Genomic DNA, 20,230 nt, shown 5'->3' with positions numbered 1-20,230 from the left:
AGTGAGAGAGAGAGAGAGAGAGAGAGAGAGCACACAAGCAAGGAGAGCGACAGGCAGAAGGAGAAGCAGGCTCCCTGCTGAGCAGGGAGCCGAGGTGGGGCTCAATCCCAGGACCCTGGGACCATGACCTGAGCCAAAGGCAGACGCTTAACCGATGAGCCACACAGGTGCCCCAGAACAGGCTAATTTCTGAGAGTTATTCTGCAGGAAAAGTGCCTTCCCTTCCCCCAGGGAATAAATGAACTCTGCCCCCAAATTTGAATCATTATCTTTAATTTTAATCTTTTGTTGCACATCTACAAATGAACATCCACAGGTCAAATACTGACCATATATCTTAATACAGGCTTTTCTTTGGGAGACAAATTAAATCTAGACCTGTTTTTATAATAGGTGTGCCTTGTTAGAAGAAAAATCATCTTTAATTCCCAGGGAACAAACTCTCATTTATTTACTTTATGGTTTTGTTTTTTTTTTTTTCCTGGGGAGAAAGCTGAAGTCACTATTTCCTCTGACTACTTAAACAAATTATTTTAAATTACTGAAGGCAAAAGCATGGGGAGTCATTAATATTTCTGTAACACATTTAGGCTTAAGAATAGACAAATGGAAACTTAAACCACACACGGGATTGAACAACAAACACCCTCCAAGACCACATGTAAGATCAGAGGACACCAAATGTTCAATACTAAAGTCAAAGTTGGCAATTCAAGTAGATGTTTTGCTCCAAGATACAAGATCTGTGTCTTTTATAGGTCTCTTAAAAAAAAAAGGTTAGTTTTATTTATTTATTTTTTTTAAAGATTTTATTTATTTATTTGAGAGAGAGAATGAGATAGAGCATGAGAAGGGGCAGGGTCAGAGGGAGAAGCAGACTCCCCGCCGAGCAGGGAGCCTGATGCGGGACTCGATCCCGGGACTCCAGGATCATGACCTGAGCCGAAGGCAGTCGCTTAACCAACTGAGCCACCCAGGCGCCCAAAAAAAGGTTAGTTTTAGAAACTCTTTGCTGAGGAGATGCTCAGTGGTCACCAGTTTGATTTATTTGTTATTCCTTAACTTTTCTATATTTTCTATAGAATATTTTCTATATTCCTTGATACATAAGGTTTAGTCCTAAAATGACCTGGCTTTACTTCTGTAATAAACACCTGTAAACCTGTATCTTTAGGCTTACCCTGGATTTCTAAGCTCAGCCAAAAATCAAGCCATCATCTCTCCCCTGCACTGGGAAACTACTTCTAGACTTCCCTGTTTACAGCATTCATGTTTCTCATCTCCCTGCTACCCAAACTGAAATTTCAAAAATCATTTTTAAACTGCATTCTGTATCTCACACCTTTCATTTAAATTATTGCCAAGAACTGATGACTCAGCTTTGCCAATACTTCAGACATTTGTCCCTCCATTTTAAATTTTTTTTTTCCAGTTCTTGTCTACCTTTCCCCTTGTACACCTTTCATGCCAGAGCTTGTCCCAGACACCATCTAGCCTCCTCATCAACACCACATCAGTCTCCCCCTGTGTTCTGATTGCTTCCATACTTCCCTCCAGCTTCTAAATAAAACCAGAGGCTTAGCAGTATTCGAGTGTTCGTAACATTTTGAACCTCTTTTCTGACAACCACCTTATTTTTTCCCCAGTTCTTTGTGTGACTATCTTATCTTCCTGTTATTTTATAAATTCCTTGAAAAATGATCATGAACTAAGTATCTTCATGTTCTCATTTTCACTTAGTAGTCACTGAATAACTGGATGAATGGATGGACTGGTTTGCACTCACTAAATAATCATTTGAACAATAAAGACATAGTGAAGGTTTTACGAATATAGCAATCATATTTGTCGCTCGTTCCCTCCACCTGAGAAATAATGAAGTTAATTTTGGGGAATTTTTCTTCTACTGACTCCTTTCTTGAACGCGGAAGTGAAGCCATCCAACTCATTTAGAGAATTCAATGCAGTGGCATTTTTTTTTTCTCCATTCTAATAGAGTAATCCATGATCAATTTTTTTAAAGAGAGAGAAAGAGCGAGAGAAAGCGTGCATGAGCGGGGGGAGGGGCAGAGGGAGAGGGAGAGAGAGAATCTCAAGCAGGCTCCCCTCTGAGCACAAGCCAGAGGCGGGCTCAATCCCATGACCCATGAGATAATTCCAGCAGAAACCAAGAGTCAGACACTCAACTGACTGAGCCACCCAGGTGCCCCAAACCATGATCCATTTTAAGTAACATATATTGAATTTATTTGCAGAGAGAAGCAGACAAAGAAGTATAGAAACAGTTTAGGCTATCAATGTGTGTTGATGAGAACCCCTTGAGGAGTGTTTTGCAGTTAAACTAAGTGCAAAAATCTTTGTGGGAAATGAAACTCCAGCCCACCCTAGCCCTCTGCCTCATTCTGTCTCTGGCTATTCTGTTGTTCTCTGTGTTGCTCCATAAAAACCTGATCTAATTTATGTGGCCTCCATAGGTACACTTCACACTGTGGACCATTTACACTATTTCTCCAGAATCTTCTATTCTGTCCCCCCTGTTGGCATCACAGGAAGGCATGCATTTACTGTTTGTGGCCATAGAACAGCGCCAAGCTGACTTTGTGGACTCCTGATGCTCTACCCTAGGAAATCTCTTCATCCCGATCTGCACGAACTATGAGTTTTTAGGTGTCTCACTCCACACAGCCCTTGGGCCACCACCCAAGGACTTCTAGGAGTAGAGTCCTTCTGGTCTGCTGCTACTATCTCTTAGCTCCTTGCCAACCACAGGTATTCCTGATCCTACAGTAGGCTCCCACATCCAACAGTAGATTGCTTTTGCTAAAAAGACTCTCCATTTCACAAAAGTTACGGAGACAACTGAATTTAAATGTACAGAGCCCTGTCTGGGTAAGAGAGAGAGCCTCCCCACAGCTTTGAGTCCCAACCATTGCCATGGTCAAAACCAGAAAAGACAGCATTGACTTTAGAGGACAGCAATGACTGATGTTGGTACAGTATACTAAACTTCAGTGAGCACTTGGACAGGTTTCATTTCATTTGATTTTTGCCTGCTGAGTGACAAAGGGAATAACGGTTATCTTGGAGAACATGTCACAGATGAAGACACTATGGTTCAAGGCTACAATGCTAGAAAATGGCAGGGCTTGCTTCCAAACACAGGTCCCCTGAGACTATGACGATTTTCACCGACTCTGCACTGGTTTATACACTGTATACTAAAGGTGGCAAGTGCCCAATTTGGACAGCTCCACTATTCTAAAACACAGGGATGTTTTAGAGTATCTTGGCCAGTGGAGGAAAGTAACAGTAATAAATGTTAGCAGGAGTCCATACACACTAACACAGATGCCCAGGACAATGGGAGACTCAACTGCACGCTAACGGAGTAATCTCATGGAGACAAAACCAATTTGCTTCCACATGAATATTAGGTATCAAAATTCTGATGAGTGGGTAGAATTCTTAGGACTCCCCAATTTGATTTTTAGATACGGCAGCTGTTTTTGAATTGCCTCCTACAAAGAGTTAAGTAGGACATCTGCATTCATTGATGGCCCAACTTAATACTTGTGTATGAACAGGTGGAGGGGGGATGGGCTCTGATCAAGTCTACATTCAGACTTTAATGTTTTCCTTGTAGTGAGCCTTAAGAATTAATATTGTCATTATGCATATAAATAGGACACGTAATGCTTTCGACATTCTGAAATTTTTGGTTCTGATATTTTCAAAACAAACTTGCCCAAAAAAAGAATTTTTGTTTTAAGAGGAGGATTATAAAACTTACAACTCGAAGACAGATTCTGTTTGTGTGTTTGGCCAACAGACTGTGAGGGAAAGCTGGTGGGCATGCTAAATGGGAAATAATAAAATGAAATTGCTATGGAGGTGTGTGTAGCAATCCATCTTCTTTTAAACCCACTCTATGCCAGTGACATCATGGCAGATGGGGTACGAGTTCGGGCATATAAATTCATGCCAAGCTAACTTTGTCTCATGGCTTTGTAAATTGGCGTTTAGGTGAAAAAACAGTTCAGATAGTATCATTATTTTTCTTGTTCCTCATCCGATTGACAGCCAGTGTAGATACCTTAGACATCCTTTTAGCATCAGACAGTCCTGTCACCATTTCCTGTTTCATTTTCCATTCAGTGTGTGATGCTCTCTGGGACCGCACACAGCTTGCAGAGGTTCTCCATCTCAAAAATAATGTCATACCTTAAACATGCACAGAACCTCCGTTTGGGTGCTCTGCCACCCCCTATTCCATTTGATCCTCATACCAGTTCTTCCCGATAGGTAGGAAGTTGTTACTAACCCCACGTGCAGGTAAGCAAACGACCCTACTGAAAAGGTGAGCTAATTGCGCAAGGCAATGCAACCAGTACCAGGAGAATGGCACAAAAACTTCCAACTCCTAGGCTACCTCTTCTCCTGCTAACTACATGGCCTCCTATTTTTGCTAAAAACCATCTCAGTGACAGGAATAGAACAGGTGGAGGAGTTTAGAAATGACTGTTCCTGAAATTAACGGAGATTTATAACTAAGGGACCACTAAAAGGACCTATGCAAATCTTCTCTTTCCTAAGATTGTGAGTGGTTCTGTATAGCAATTTGGCTTTCTTTCTTTTTCAAAATAACTTTCCTCACTCAAAGAATTTTCTTTTCCTATTTCAAAATAAAGGAACATTTATTTTGGGTGGGGAAGATCTAGTGCTATGCAGGGTAAGTTTAGAAGAACAGCTCTTCCCTATACTAATGGCCTGTTTAATGCAGGTCAAAAAAGTGGCATTTGTTCTCAAGTAGGATATACAGAATAAAAAAAAAAAAAAAACACTAGTGGTTTTTTGGATAGCATGGAAGGACAAAAATGATATAAAGTACACCAAAAAAAACTTTATGGACATTGCCAAAAATCTTCTAAAATACAGGAGATTTAGAATCTTTTTTTTTTTTTTTTAAGATTTATTTATTTATTTATTTGACAGAGAGAGACACAGCGAGAGAGGGAACACAAGCAGGGGGAGTGGGAGAGGGAGAAGCAGGCTTCCTGTGGACCCTGACTTCCTGAGGACCCTGGGATCATGACCTGAGCCAAAGGCAGATGCTTAACGACTGAGCCACCCAGGCGCCCCTACAGGAGCTTTATAGAGTCAAATAAAACCCTTATTTTTTTTCTTATGTATCTGACGTTTTCTATTTTTTTTTCTTTCCCCAAAGAAGGGATTCTTTCTGTGCCTGAAAGATGGAATATTCTCAATCAGGCTCTCAAATCCCACTGGAATACTGTAATTCCCTACTTCCTGTCTCCAAATACTTTGTTTTTCCAATATTTAAATTACTCTTAAGGAGAAAAGCAAATACTTAACAACGACAAAAAGGGTAACAGGGAGGTGTGGGCAACCTTCCCTAAAGGCTAGGACAATGGAGGGCTTAACAACAGAATGGACTGCAAATAGCCTATAGGTACAAGCTAAAGACGATTGATAGGCCAATGTCCAATCATCCAACCAAGTACTTAATTTTCTTGGGCCTGTTTTAAGTACCTATAAATATAAGTGTTCTATAAAATCCATATTAAGAACATCAACAATTAAAATTGTTAGTTATAGTGCTTGAAAAAGACTTCAGGGGCTAAGGAAATAGAACCAATATATAGGTTCTACGCAAGCATTTGTGTGGACGAACATGTGGAAAATGAAAGTAGAAATATCAAGTTCTCCTGTAATTACCACAAGTGAAATTTTGAGCACTATACAATGTAGTCATGTGCAAGTTTGAAGTTCTATATGGAAGAGGAAATTTTTTCTTTATTACATAACATTTCACCCTAAGATCAAAAAAGGCAGTATCTTTCACTCTAGACATTCAGAAGAAATTCCTTTTTTTATGTGTTGGCAAATACACAGAGTAGTATTTAAATACTTCCACAAACCTGGGTTCAAATTCTATTTCTAGGCAACTCACTCAGCCTTTCTGAGTCTCCGTTTTCTCACCTGTAACATGGAAACACTAACATCTCACTCATCTAACTGTTGTAAAGATTAAGAAGCCACACCTATGGAAAAGAATATCAAACTTTAAGTCCTGGCTAAAGGGCCAGCACAATAGATATAAAATAATCTGAGTCTGAGACAGACAGCCCAATGTAAGATGTACAGACTTCCTGACTGCAAAAAAATTTTTTTTAAAGTTCTATAATGTAAAATGATTATAGAATTGTCTTAACAGTGAGCCCAAACATTTCCTCTAAGCCAGTATATGGTACAAATACATTTTGAAGTGATGGCTTGAGATAAAAAATAATATTGTAGATTGATTATATTTGAACATCATGCTTAATTAATTTAACGATTTCACATTTAAGCCCTTAACACAGTGTCTGGCACATAGGTACTCAATAAATGACATTATTTATTAAGTTACTAATTATGATGCTGATGGCACTAATGAAGGCGGTTTATACATCTCTGAACAAAGACAAATGCCAGGCCAGGAGACAGTTTCTTTCACAAAAACACTAAGTTTGGCATATCACCCCTTTGCTGTGCAGGATTCAAACTTGTGTTCCCGCACAAGTACTAATAATTCTCAGACCATCAAGCTTCTCAAAAATAGATGGAACCGTGCTTGTCCGATTTATAAATGCCAAAGGTCTGCTGTGTTGTAGAGTACAGTGCCACAGGACCTTAAAGGGCTTGGGGAAGTCTTTTTCCAGTCCCGGAGCTCCAAGGGGAACCGATGGTGGGCAATGCAAGTAGAGGGTGTAATGAAGTGAGAGTGGGTAGCGGCAGGAGAGGCGGTGGAGCCTCATGCAGCCTGCCTAAGAATGTTCATAAGCAAGTTCTAAGGAACCTGGATAAGTGGCTTAAATATTGCCAATGCCTGTCATATCCGGGTGGGCTTTACAAGATCCCCCCTCCTTATAAACCCTTGAGCTTCAAAGAGCACTTTGGCTGATCTTGGGCACTGTTGTGAGAAATGAGACCTCATGTGCCAAGTATTTATGAGTACATGGGATACAATAAGCCCTCAGAAATGGTTAAAATAACTATTATAACTATATAACATTCAATATCATTATCATTACTGTTTAGGTGAGAAGTTTAACCTCCCTAAGCCTTACCTTAGTTTTATCATCTGTAACTTGGAGCTTAGTACAGCAACCTCACCACTTTGTCATGAAAATTGAAGAGATAATCTATGTAAATCTCTTAGCTGATGCTTTGCAAAGGGTACACAGGATTGAGAGAACAGTGATGTACCTTGCCTAAGGACACACATAAAATAAATAGTAGGGATGCTATTTCACCGAAGTCTGTCTGACCTGAGAGCCTGTGTCCTTAATTACAATGCTCTATTGCTTCTTGCTTATTTTCAAGAAAAAACCACAATAATTAATTGCAAAGGTCAAGAAAGGGCCCCTTTTTCTTTTTTCTTTTTGTTATGTTAATCACCATACATTACATAATTAGTTTTTGATGTAGTGTTCCATGATTCATTGTTTGCGTATAACACCCAGTGCTCCAAGCAGTACGTGAAGAAAGGGCCCCTTTTAAGGGCAGGAACAGAAAGCCACATTAATATGGCATTAACAAGAAAGCCTGATTGACCTAATGTAGTTCCAAAGTAGTACTGGAGGTGCCCTCCAGTGTGTCAAAAATACTGGGCCAACCCCAGCACGGTGCCATGAAAAATGTGCTTTGCTAAGAGTCAGGAGGGCAGAAATGGCTCTGAACTATCTCTATAATGGTAGGGGTATCTTTGTGCTAAGCCCAACTCACTTTCCAGTCTATTCTGATTTTGAACCACAGCTTGAGAGGAATTGTTCAGGATTAAAAGGAGAAACTAAAAACTACTGTGACCCAAAGGTCACAGTAAAAGAGGTCTGGACCCGCATTATTACTAAACCCTAACTAAATGGAACCACTGCTGAAAGGAACAGTGATATTTACTTTTGAGATCTGTAAGGAACAAATGTAATATTAACCACAAGTCAGCCATGGCCGCTCTGTCCTTTATAGATCTAGAAGAGCCTGGTAAATCTTCCCAATTCCAGAGGATAACAATCTAGCATTCTCTCTCTGTTGTGTTTCCCAAAAATCCAATGAGCCTCTGACTTCTGCTTCTGGCTTTTGTAGCTCATGTGCTGTCTCTGACCCCAGATCAACAGTCTCACTCCACACACGGGATAGTTTTGTCCATGCAAGCATTTATGAATGTAGTCATATGAACATTTTGGTGCCATGAGAAGCCCAGTTTTCTACCATCTTGACGGCTGTAGCCCCCACCCAACCCCTGCTCCAGAACAAGGCAAACACACCACCACCTTGATTTTTGCATAGGAGCTTATAGATCACCTTTCAGAGCCCTCAGTGGCTCCACTTATACTCTTAAGTAGTCTGTCCAAATATTTCTTCAAATCCAGAGAATTCATATTTGTACAGTATGACCCTGCCTCCTACCATTGCTCATCCTGGTCACAGAGAGGACGTATGTTGCAATCAATTTTACTCTCTAAGAATTTGGCACTAGGACTCCTAAACTCAAGTGAGTCTCTCTTGGGCATCTGAATTGCTCAGGGGTGAAAAGCCAGGTCCGGAGAATCCCTTTTCCAATGCCTGTGATTGCAGGGAAAGCCAGTATGCAGAGAGGGAGAATAATGAGGGCTTTTGGGGGAGCCAAGAGAAAGCAAGTCTCAGTCCCAGTGGAGACCAAGAGAGTGAAGATGCTGGTTTGTTGCTGACAGGTTTCCTAAATATAGCTCTCATGAGGTCCAGGACTTAAAACTTCCTCTCTCTTGCCCTTGGGTTCCTTGAAAGATATACTTTGCATCACTTCCCCTTTTTTCACTGAAGTTAGTCTGAATGGGTTTATGCTTTTTGCACCCCCAAAGACCTTTGTCTAAGTCCCGCTTTAGAAAAAAAAGAGGTTGGCCATAAAAACCCTTATGACTCAAGTACTTTGGTGAGAGAGATGTTGGCCAAACTTGCTTTCTCAGATGGTTCTGATGCAGGGAGCTCTTGACCAAGAAGCTCAACTTCTTACTAAGAAGACATCTCAGCTTCATGCCAGGAATTCCCTGAAGAGGGATGGACACTGAAGGCCTAGCTACAATGAGGTGAGGTCTTGTGAGCAGTACCTGACCACTAAGAACCCCCCTCAGCACCTGTAGGTACTTTCTCCTCCACAGCATAAATGTCACCAGCTCTAAGAGCTCATCTTGTCTAATCACTGTCCTGTTGGGACATGGTAAATGGGAACCTTGTCCAAAAGGCATTTGAGCACTAGATTCAGATTTCCAGGACCCCACACGTTGCTGTGGGAGGACCGGGGAAGGCTATTTCTCCTGGAACATGACCTCCTCTCTGCTATTCCAAGCACACAAGCCAAGGCCTGAGATGTCAGAGCTCAGCCAATGTCAAGGGTGAGCAGAAACCAGCATCGGGGCTTTGAGCACCTGTATCACTTGCCCTAAAGCAACTGCAAATTGGAAGGGTTGACGTCTTTAAAGTTGCACCAGAAATAAAAAGCCAACACACCACCAGTCTCCATCTTGAGCCTAGGCCGACCACATGAAGAGTCTTCTCCAGTAAGCCCACAGAAGTTCTCAGATTTCTTTTCAGCATGTTGCTCCAGGCTTTCGCTTGCAGCCAACTGAGTTGCTATGAGCAATAAAACTTGTCTTCCCTGGCCTATTGTAAAAAGTGTTCAACTGGGAATTAGAAGACCAGATCTAGAAACACTAGTTATCTGTACGGTGATGCTGGCCCGTCTCCCCTGAGCACATTGGCCTCTTCTGTAAAAGAAATAACTCAGACCAGTTTGTCCCTAAGATTACTTTGAGCTCTAAGCTCCTATGATCCTAATGGTGGGAAGGTAAACTTCAAATAATAAGTTTAGAGGGTGTAGAAAAGTTTAAACATAGAAAACCTAGAGGGCGTAGAAAAGTTTAAACATAGAAAACCTATGCCCAGTGTTGAAGAGACTCCAAAACAAGTACAATGAGTGGAGGAATACAAAAGAAAGCAGAATCGTTGACCAGGAATAAAGAACTTAAAGTCTGTTCACTCGGGTAAGTTGGTCCAAGGGTTATAGGGAAGCAGAAGGAGGAACTTGCATGCCCAAGGTCAGACGGCAGGTCCAAGACAACTGGGCACGGGGAGGAGAGGTCTCATTGGGAGTGGGGGTGACAGTGAGATTTGAACACGCTGACAAAGGCCTTGCAGTAAAGAGACCAGATTAAGACTGATTTCTGCAAAGCCTGGGAATCCAGGGGAGATACCAGGAGAGAAACAATAGTTTCATATCTCTAATTGTCTTTCAATTCTTGTGTGGGAAACAAACAGATGTCTTACTTTTACATACTCAGAGCCTGATTGTCTCTGTTCTGTACTGTGCCGATTGCCTGCAAAGTGGTCTCTTTCCCCCAGCTTGCCCCCATCCTCTGCAGTGAAGCTGAAGGAATGACTGTAGATTGCACCATGAACTCTACCCTCTTGCTTGAAACCCCTTCATTCCCTCCTCCTCACCTCTGGCATGACACTCAGGGCCCTTCTGAATAAGCAAATCACCCCACTCCCTTCTAAGAAGCTCACAGAGTCTTCCAACCCATGGTCTCCTTCCCAGGGATCATGTTTCAAGTTCAGGTTTTATGCCAATGCAAATCTAGTTCTGTGTGTACAGCTACTCGGCCTGAGGAAGGGAGCCTACCCCAAAACAGCAGGGCAAAAGCCCATGAACTTAACGTTCTAGAAGGGTCCATTCACTGTAGGAGATCATGTCTTTGGGGGAATTTGAAAGTGAGATGGAGAGAGGAGGAGACAATGTGCTAATGCACGGGCACAAAAGCAAGAGTTTGAAGCCATGAGGCAGCAGCCAAGAGTAGGAGAAGCCAGGGGGCAGAGAGAAATTATCTCTAAGTGGGAGTAGACACAGTTGAGCTGGGATTGGCGGTAGAACTTGGAATTAGGGAGCAGTGCATATCTGTGTCCAAGGGAACACCTAGGAGGGTTGCTCTTGAGATCCCAGGATGGCAATCTCTTGTCTCTCTTCCTAATGGATCCTTAAAACAATCTCCCATTAACTAAAGTAATGTGAATAAATCTCAGCTCCTCACAAACTAAAAAAAAAAAAAAAAAAACTCATAAAGACAGCTTAACCAACAGGACAACAGACGCTTGCCTCCAGTTTCAATGCTATCTCCCGCTTTAAAAGGCTATGCTCAAAGTTAGACTCTTCTCCAAAAGTTTCTTTTTCAGTAAATTATCTGGGAAAGGCATATGCGCCGAAAATACACAGCTCGGGCATATTGAAAAATGATCGGGACATAGGAATAAAATCTGAATCATGGAAGAACGGCAGCAATGATTTGTCAAATGGCAACATTAAAGGGTAGAGAGGGTGGGCATAGGTGTTATAGTCAGGATTGCAAGAGGGTGGGTAGCTGAGCCAGAGAGACGGGTGTATGATCAAGATTAAAAAAACGTGAATAGTATTCATCTTCAGTTTTGCTGAGAGAATGAATATATTTGAAAAGACAGTTCTGGTTGCCTGTCTCTGATTATGGAAACTTTTAGTGGCTTGGTAGCAGGATAAACAATAGCGGATGGCTATTTTCAAAGTGATTTAAGGAGGAATATTAAGAAGGTTAAAAAGCAGATAATGGTCAAAAGGAGAGAAGAGACAAGATAGGAAGACTGAAGGAGAGCTTCCTCAAAGCCCTCGGGGGTAAGGAATTGGGGTGGGAGTGGGAGAACCAAGGGCAACACTCGGCCTGGGTTGACCTAGTTGTGGCCGAGACGGGGATTAGTCACTTGCAAGTAGTTTGCTAAGTGGCCACCTGAGGGCACTGTATTCTCTGCACTCAAATCTATTTTTTTTTTTTTCCCCATCATGTACATTATCCTCAGTTTGCTAAAGGATGAACTTAATACCCTAAAGAAGGGTGCCCATGGAAGATGGGGGCCCACGACAGTCCTTTCTGCCTATCTTTGTTCTTTTATTAGATTAATGTATGAGCAAGACTGACCTTAATTGAAATCCCTGGGTAACTGTAAGGATGAATTAAAATAACCTCATTTAAATCTACTTAGTATTTAGTAGAATGTCAATAAATATTAGCTCCTTCTCATACACATACGTATACAAACATACAAATGTGCCAAATACAGGAACAAGAGAAGGAACATAAGGAGGAATTACACGAGCCCTTTATCTCTCTAAAGGGGGCAGGACTCAGAAGTCCCACAATGAATGTGCAGCTGTGCTAGGAAATCATTGCAGAGAGCAAATTTATGCTGCTCTTTTCATTACATGTTGCAGCTTGTACATAATAGCCAGAGGGAATAGAACACAAACAGCTGGGAAATAAAGATGAAAGCAAAACTGTATCAGCAGGGAGAGACACAGAACCCCCTGAGAACTCGGCAGTGTCATGAAAGGTAATTTGAACAAGGTCACCTGCATGGAATTCCTCTTCTCTGAGAAAGATCGTTAGACTCCTGCCCGTTTCTGACCATCTCCAGCGGAGTCAAGGTGGGGAATGGGATAAATGGTCCCTAGCTTGCAAATTTCTACAATTCCTGTCTATATAATTACATAGAGATGCAGATAAAAGCATGCCTTATTATAAAGATCCAAAACATTATTCGCTGGCTGAAAACAAAGAAATTCTGCTTCAGCACAAGGAGAGCCTGTTGAGGTTCCCCCACAACCTCAGGCTTGTAAGGCAGGTTTTGTGGCCTGATGCTGCCCTCTAGTGTCTTTTTACGGTATGGTAACATGAGGAATTAAAAAAATAATAATCCTGAAGCAACCAATGTCTCTTGACCCAGGCCTGATAAAACAAAAAACAAAACAAAAATAAAATTCTAAAATAAAAGTAAAACCAGGATTTGTACTAAATTCAAAAGTAACTTAAATTTTGCTTCAACATGGACACTGCATCCTTTCAGGGTTCTGAAACACAAATGGCATCTAGATTACTGAGTACTCTTCAGAAATACAGACACCTGCCATTTCCAGCACATTACTGTCAAATGATTACTGCTTCAGTCTGTCTGAGGTAGGATTCAGAAACTTGCATTTCATCAACCCCACCACATGACTCTGAAGTGGTAAAGTTGGCTGACCTCACTTTGAGAAGAACTTTGTGGCAGAGACTTTGAGTAGAGTGTAAAGTAAATAGGATAATTTTCCTTTAATTCTTTCAGGGCAAAATATACATGAAATAAAACCATCAACCAAAATAGGTCACCTTTCATTTTTCCCACATTTAGAGTGTCTGAATTCTACATGACTAGCATGCTAAGAAAACAATGCTGTTCAATTCAAAGTGAAGAGTTCCTGTAGATGCTCTCCTACACCAATTAGCCCTCCCTAATTCCAGTGGGCATCCAGGTGGGAAGGAGAAAATGCCTAGTTGTTTTACTCATCCTTCTGAAATCCCTTAAACATACCTTCCTCTAAAACTCTTCCTGGGGGTGCCTGGGTAGCTCAGTTGTTAAGCGTCTGCCTTCAGCTCAGGTCATGATCCCAGGGTCCTGGGATCGAGCCCTGCATCAGGTTCCCTGCTCAGCGGGGGGCCTGCTTCTCCCTCTCCCACTCTCCCTGCTTGTGTTCCCTCTCTCCCTGTGTCTCTCTCTGTCAATAAAATCTTTAAAATAAATAAATAAATAAATAAAACTCTTCCTGATGCCACCAGATTCGTTTAAATGCCCTGATGTGGCTCCAGGGAGTCCGGTTCTTCTCTGTCTGGCAAATGCCCCAAGTCAATCTGCTCCATGGGACGGAAAGCTTCTCATGACAGGAACTCTTTCTTCCTTTTCAAACATGCACTCTCCAGGGAGCCTGGGTGGCTCAGTTGGTTAAGCCTTCCTGTCCCAGGATCAGTCCTGCATTGGGCTCCCTGCTCAGCAGGGAGTCTGCTTCTTCCTCTGACCCTCCTGCTCTTGTGCACTCTCTCTCTCAAATATATATATATATTTTTAAAGAAATGCACTCTCCACTCTTTGCACAGAGTAAATACTCCTTATCTGGCCAATGCCTCTCACCACACACACCAAAAGTTGGTAATGATGGAAGCTAGGTGATGTGTTGCCACATGACCATGCTCTCTTCTTAAGCTCCTTCTAGTCGGTGGCACACACGGCAAGTGTGCTTCTTTGGGGTGATCGTTGCCATTGGATCACACATTTAATTTATAAGCCCACGGCTTTGGCTTTTAATTTTTAAGTTTTAATTTTAGGAACTTGCTTCCACCTTTTGGCATAGTCTGATAAATTTGTAAACACATAGGAACTTTACGAGGTACAGGGGGATAGTCATTAGTATAGAATCTCTATTCCCCTGGGAAATTCACTTCAAATTTAAATAGTGGTTTGTTTTTTTTTTTTTTTTAATACAGATGCACTCAGTCAGAAGTCACTGCTTAGTATCTTAATATTACATAAAATGCAATTTTTAACTCATAGTTTTAGTTTTTGCATCATGGATAAAGCCTTTTTACACTCGAAATCATGAAATACTCAATGTTTTAATAAAAAAAATCAGCTCTGAGGGTGATGTAGATTGGTAAAAGTCCCCTCCACCACCAGAAAGAAAGCTATACCATGACCTCCTATTACCCTCACTTCTATTTTTTAATTGAACAATAAGCAAATATTTACCTCAGGAGACAGTGTCCTAATTGTCCAATGAGATAGAACCCAGTGCCTTGCACTACTTCGCTATACCCTCACTGTGAATGTAGGTTTGTGCAGGTCACGTACTTCCACCAACCAGGAACTGCTTCTTTCCCAGCCACTTCAGTGTCCCACACAGTGTCCAGTGTCCAGGGACACTCATTTAGGCTTACTGAGGTCTCCCCCTCCACAAACAGGACACCACCTTGCTTTAGCTTTGGTGGCTGGCATGGCCAGGACACCGAATGTTTGTTACAATCTCTCCCTTTCCCTTGACAATTACCACCTGAACCCCCTGTGCAAAACAGGGGTACTCACAAAATAGGAAAATACGGAAAATGCACTCCATTCATTTCAGTCAGGGAGAAGAAAGAGAAAGAGTTTTCGCCTGTTAAACAGCATTTCCTTTGAATTTCATTTTCCCTCCTGAGCTAAGCTATTAGCTGTGTGGACACAAACAGGATCGCTTTGAAGTTAACAAGAGGCCCACTCTGAAAGAAGGAAGACAGGCATTATCACACATTTTAGGTGTTGGACACATATAGTCCCGGGATTGTAAATATATTCTGCAGTTACAGGACGTGAAACACTTTTCTTTCTTCTTTCACCTGATTTAGAAAGAGCATTTTTCTCTAGAAAGAGTTCTGTTGGATTTTCTCTTTCCATTTCTCTAACTTCCCCATGCATTTACCTTTTGAATCAAAGGAAAAGATCCCATCAATATAAATCAACAGCTCTTATCAAGCAAAAATGTGAGCACAATGATCCCCTCAGGGCACTGGGATGCATCAGGATAGAGAAGCAACGGAGGGGGGCCTGCGTCAGAACGGGGGCGGGGGGAGCTCGTATTCACTGTGGCAGGTGTTTTATTCCTGGGCAAACCACTCAAAGCTCAGATTTCCTCCATTCGTAATAAAATGCTGATAAAACCTCGTCCAATGCTTATTGCCATGTTAAATGAGATGGGATATATGGATATGTTCTTAGTCAATCACAAAGGCCCATTCAAATAGAAACTTCTGTTATTTTCTCCCATTATTGACATGTTTTCTAAGCATTTGTCTTGCTCACTTGAGAAATCAATAGGGAAGGAAAAAGTCTGTTAAACTTTCTTAGCAGCTGGTGATGGAAGCATTACAACATGTGTGTGTGTGTGTGTGTGTGTGTGTGTGTGTGTGTGTGTGTGTGTGTGTTGGGGGTGCGGCGAATTCACTGCTGGAGACAAAAGGTTATAGGCCAGGCTCAGACCCCTATTGGTCAGAGGCTCTGTAAGGATCCGGAAAACCTCACTAAGGAAAAAAAAACTAGTAAGCTCTAGAAGAAACTCCTTAGGTATCTAGTTATCTTGACCCCAAATCGATTAAAAACTGTAGGAACTAAAGAAACTTGCAAACAACTTACTCGTCTTTATACTATCAAGACTAAGAACATGTTTTCTCTTTAAATTTTAATCATGCGTGCATTCTAGGAGGTTGCATTTTTTGAGCTATTAAAAATACATATGTTTCTGCCACATTAAAGGGGAAGAGAGGCTTGTGTGTTGTATTATTAATCATGTGTTGGAAATGAAGTTCTGGTCAGTCTTTGCACACGGTATATACACATGCTCCAAGACAAAGGATCTGCCATGTGAGTGGAGCCCATGTGTGTTGGTGCCTGTTATTCTGATGCAGCGTGCACTTACTTTTGAGGTCCAAGTTCCTGGCTCCCGCGGTGATTTGTGTTGTGATTTTCGTGTCGATCTTGACAGTGTGGAGATTGCTGGTGTCCCTTGATATCATCACATTGTGCCACTGATTGTCATTGAGAGGTTTATTTGAGCTCCCTTTGATGAGGTTAGCACCATTTCCCAAATCAAACACGTAATGTAAGTACCTGGGAAGAAAGCAAAGGTGGAGAAAGTGCCATCACTTTTTGAATTTTTGATGGGAGTCCAACAAGATATTACAAATGGAGATCTTTTTTTCGTGTGGTTCAGTCCTTGCTAGAAGTCGGAGAGTGAGTTGTACAGAGGCCCGGTTAACAAGAAAGAAACAATACGGTTTCATCCAGGAGGATTTCTCATTGTCTGCATTACAGTAAATAGTGAAAATTATTTTTAACATCATGGCCTACAACCCACTTTATGACATTGGAAGGTCACCTTTCACTACTCATTCCCTATTTCCACCACACCCTTCATCTTTTGCCAGTTTCTTGTACCTGCTCTCCTTTTGTCTTGAATGCCTGTTTCTTATATTGGAAATGTGCTCTCAGCCTTCAAGACTCAGCTCTGATACCCACTCCCCGCCTCATACATTTTCCTCATTTCCCTAAAGACTCTCCTGAACCTTTGCACATGATCATCTGAGGCAACTTTTCATAAGGCTTTTCTGTTATATTTATGTGTTCACCTGTTTTAGTGCCTGGTACGTTCTCTAGCCCACTGCAGCTATGCTATGATATTGGCTGATTGAATGAATGAGTACCCAAATCAATGAAAAGACATCACATTTTCCTCACTGTTTCAATGAAATTTTACAAAAAATCTTTCCTTCTAAATTCTTCAAGGAATTCTGACACAGAATTAAGTTTGAGTTAATGGGATTTTGTGGAAGTAATCTGATTACTTAACATTAGGTAATTAGCATGCATTTCTATACATTTGTAGAAACTCTTTTGTAGAATTATAGTGTGCATAGTAAGGAAACCCACATTTGAAGTGTACGATTCATGGAAGGCTTATCATTATTATAACTTGGTATTATTTGTACCCTGTATATGAAAATGTAGGTATAGAAGACTCTACTGATTTCCTATTAACTTTTAAGATATCTTCATAAGACAAGACGTGATCTGAGCAAATAGATTATTTAAGCCATTCCCCCACACCCCTGCCCACTACCTTAGAAGTCAACACATCTGTTTAATGTCTATTTTTGGGTATCGAAGTCCATTTTGCAAATTTTTATTTATTTGTCATTGAACTGACATATACTCACCCTTTAACTAATTCAACCACAATAAAGTCATTTCCATCCCCACTATTATATAGAATTAGTCCATCTAGGGATGTTGTCTTGAACTGGAAAAAAAGATGCATAGAAGTGTAGGCTTGCAGGGTAGCTAAGGCAACATAGCTCGATTTGGTCTTGAAGGTGACAGGGTCTGCTATGATGTTCCTGAAGCCAAATCTGGCATTGAGCTCGCAGTAATCTATGTCACCATTTTTACACAAGTCAATGTATGCCATTCCGTTAAATGTCAGGCTCTGCAGGTGCCCAATGAAGTTGGAGGGGACAGAAGACAGATACCGGCGTTCCGTGATGATGCCAGTCTCTATGTTATGAAACTCCAGCCTTGTGTGATCGCCTGCCATTTGCCCTGAAAGGCAAGATAATGTATTATTATCATTTTTTTGTATCTGAAAGAAACGCCCAACTTTAGACTTCCATGACAATATCACATTTTAAAACACAAGGATTCAAATACCCTTTGACATTCAGTTACATATAGTAAAAATATGGCAATGATATTACAGGCTGGATACTTAGTGAAACTTTCTTAGGTCAGGTTTTAATCTCTGTCCAAATTATAGCCTTAACAAAAACCACCTTCGGTAGGCAAAGTTACAGAATTTTTAAAGTAGAAGAAACAAAGGAAGCAAGAAATAGAGAAAAAAGAGAGGAAGGAAGGGAAAGAGGGAGGGAGAGAAAGGAAAAGAAAAAGGAGGGAAGGGAAAGAAGAAAGAAGGGGGGGAGGAAAGAAAAGAGAGGGAGGAATTAAGGGCAATGATTGTCCTAAATCATTCTATTAGAAAGTGATACATCTCAGCTTGGTAAGGATGTATTTTTTTTAAGATTTTATTTATTCATTTGAGACACAGAGATACACACACACACACAGAGAGAGAGAGAGAGAGAGAGAGAGAGCATGAGCAGGGGGAGAGGTAGATGGAGAAGCAGCCTTCCCACTGAGCAGGGAGCCTGATGTGGGGCTCGATCCCAGAACCCTGGGATCATGACCTGAGCTGAAGGCAGATGCTTAACCATCTGAGCCACCGAGGTGCCCTGGATGTGCTTTTCTTTATAAAGAAATGCTCTTCAAGAAAAAAAAAAAAAATGATTGTATATTTTCCTATACTCAATAGATAAAATGAAGGGCTCATCACTATTCTTCCAACAATGAACCATGAAAATGTGTCCGAAGTTAAATATGCACTTTTCATCTTCCCTTTTCTGAGCTAAACAATTCCCAGAGTCTTTGCTAGAAGACTCCCAGCCAATGCAGAGTTTCTGTTGATCTCTTCTGGACCCAGGCCATTTTCCTTGCACTTACATTTTGGATACCTAAAGTGGGTCCCCTCTACTATATCAAGGCATGCCCAATTTTGAAATATGAGTAAAATTAACTCACATTACCATAAGGCACAATTTTTTTAAACACCCTCGTAGGAAGTTTGGTTGCAGATTTGTTTATTGATTGACTTTTCAACTCAGTCCCCATGCCTCTGCATCCCACCAAATTACTCTGTCAACCCAGGAAAGCCCAACCTAATCCCACCTTTACCTCTAAGGTGATTATTGTAACCTACCTATACTGTTGAAGGTAAAATATACAAAGATATGAAGCTGTTTCTCAGTGTACAACAGAAAGCACTCTTATCATTGCTAGTGATTCGCTCCCAGCATCTTGCTCTTGTCTAATTAAACTGTCATTTGCTTTCTTCTGAAACTCAAAAAGGTCATTTAAATTACAATCACGTTCTTCCAGGTGCTAGCTTCACTACTCAATTTGGCATAATTGGAAAATTTATCAAGCTTGCCCTATCCCATCATCCATAATATTAATGAAAATATTAATTAGAGCCAATCCCAGGATCAGCCCCTGAGAAAACGCACTGAACCTTCCCAGGTGTAATGAAGATCGAACAACCATCTCCGTGGGCATCCTTCGACCAGTATGACAGATTTCCATTTCCTTAGTCAAGACAGTAAAATATTAGATGGCATTTTGAGGAAATGCTAGTAAGTGAAACATAAAAGGTCTACTTTTTCTCGTGCAAGAAAAACTGTCTACATACATAATTGATTTTGATGCTTATAAACTCATTGGTGTAAAAAACTTTCCCCTGAGCTGTACTTAATTCTGCTTAATTTCCACACCTCTTTACTAGTCCTTGATCCTGGTAACAGCATTCCTGCCATCCCTTGACATGTTCTCTTTTCAGCTATTAGTTTTTTTTTTTTTCTGATTCTGTCTCTGCAAATTTTTTTTTAATACAAAAAATATGACCGTAAATAATTATCTCTCCTCCTCCTTCCTCCCCACGATGCCTTCTTGTCTGTCTGATGTAAAAATATTATTAAATCCCTAGCATTTCTGGTTTCTTGTATGACATTTTTCTCTCCTTCTTCAGTTCTTTTGTTCAATGACCTCAATACTATTCTGTGTGGAATTACCTCGTTGTTAGCAAATACAAGGAGCCTTTAAGAATTTTCAAATATCACACCAGAAACATTGAATTAATAAGCTATATAAAAGGAAGAATATAAAAAACTGA

General features: G+C 40.9%; 1 protein-coding gene across 36 annotated transcripts in view; it reads right to left on the bottom strand.

The window, feature by feature from the left end:
- Positions 1 to 20,230, bottom strand: part of NRXN1 (neurexin 1) — a 1,121,375-nt gene that overhangs the window by 542,546 nt on the left and 558,599 nt on the right. For all 36 annotated transcript variants that reach the window (XM_032411088.1, XM_032411091.1, XM_032411097.1 and 33 more), the window contains 2 exons: positions 17,670 to 18,051; positions 16,373 to 16,563 (listed from right to left, as the gene is read on the bottom strand). In XM_032411088.1, the coding sequence (XP_032266979.1) occupies positions 16,373 to 16,563; positions 17,670 to 18,051 (573 nt within the window). The remainder of the gene's footprint in view (positions 1 to 16,372; positions 16,564 to 17,669; positions 18,052 to 20,230) is intronic.

The sequence above is a fragment of the Phoca vitulina genome, unplaced genomic scaffold (assembly GCF_004348235.1).
Source record: "Phoca vitulina isolate PV1807 unplaced genomic scaffold, GSC_HSeal_1.0 scaffold12, whole genome shotgun sequence".
Taxonomy (NCBI): domain Eukaryota; kingdom Metazoa; phylum Chordata; class Mammalia; order Carnivora; family Phocidae; genus Phoca; species Phoca vitulina.
Note: the sequence above shows the minus strand (reverse complement) of the source record. Positions and strands in the feature narration are given on the sequence as shown.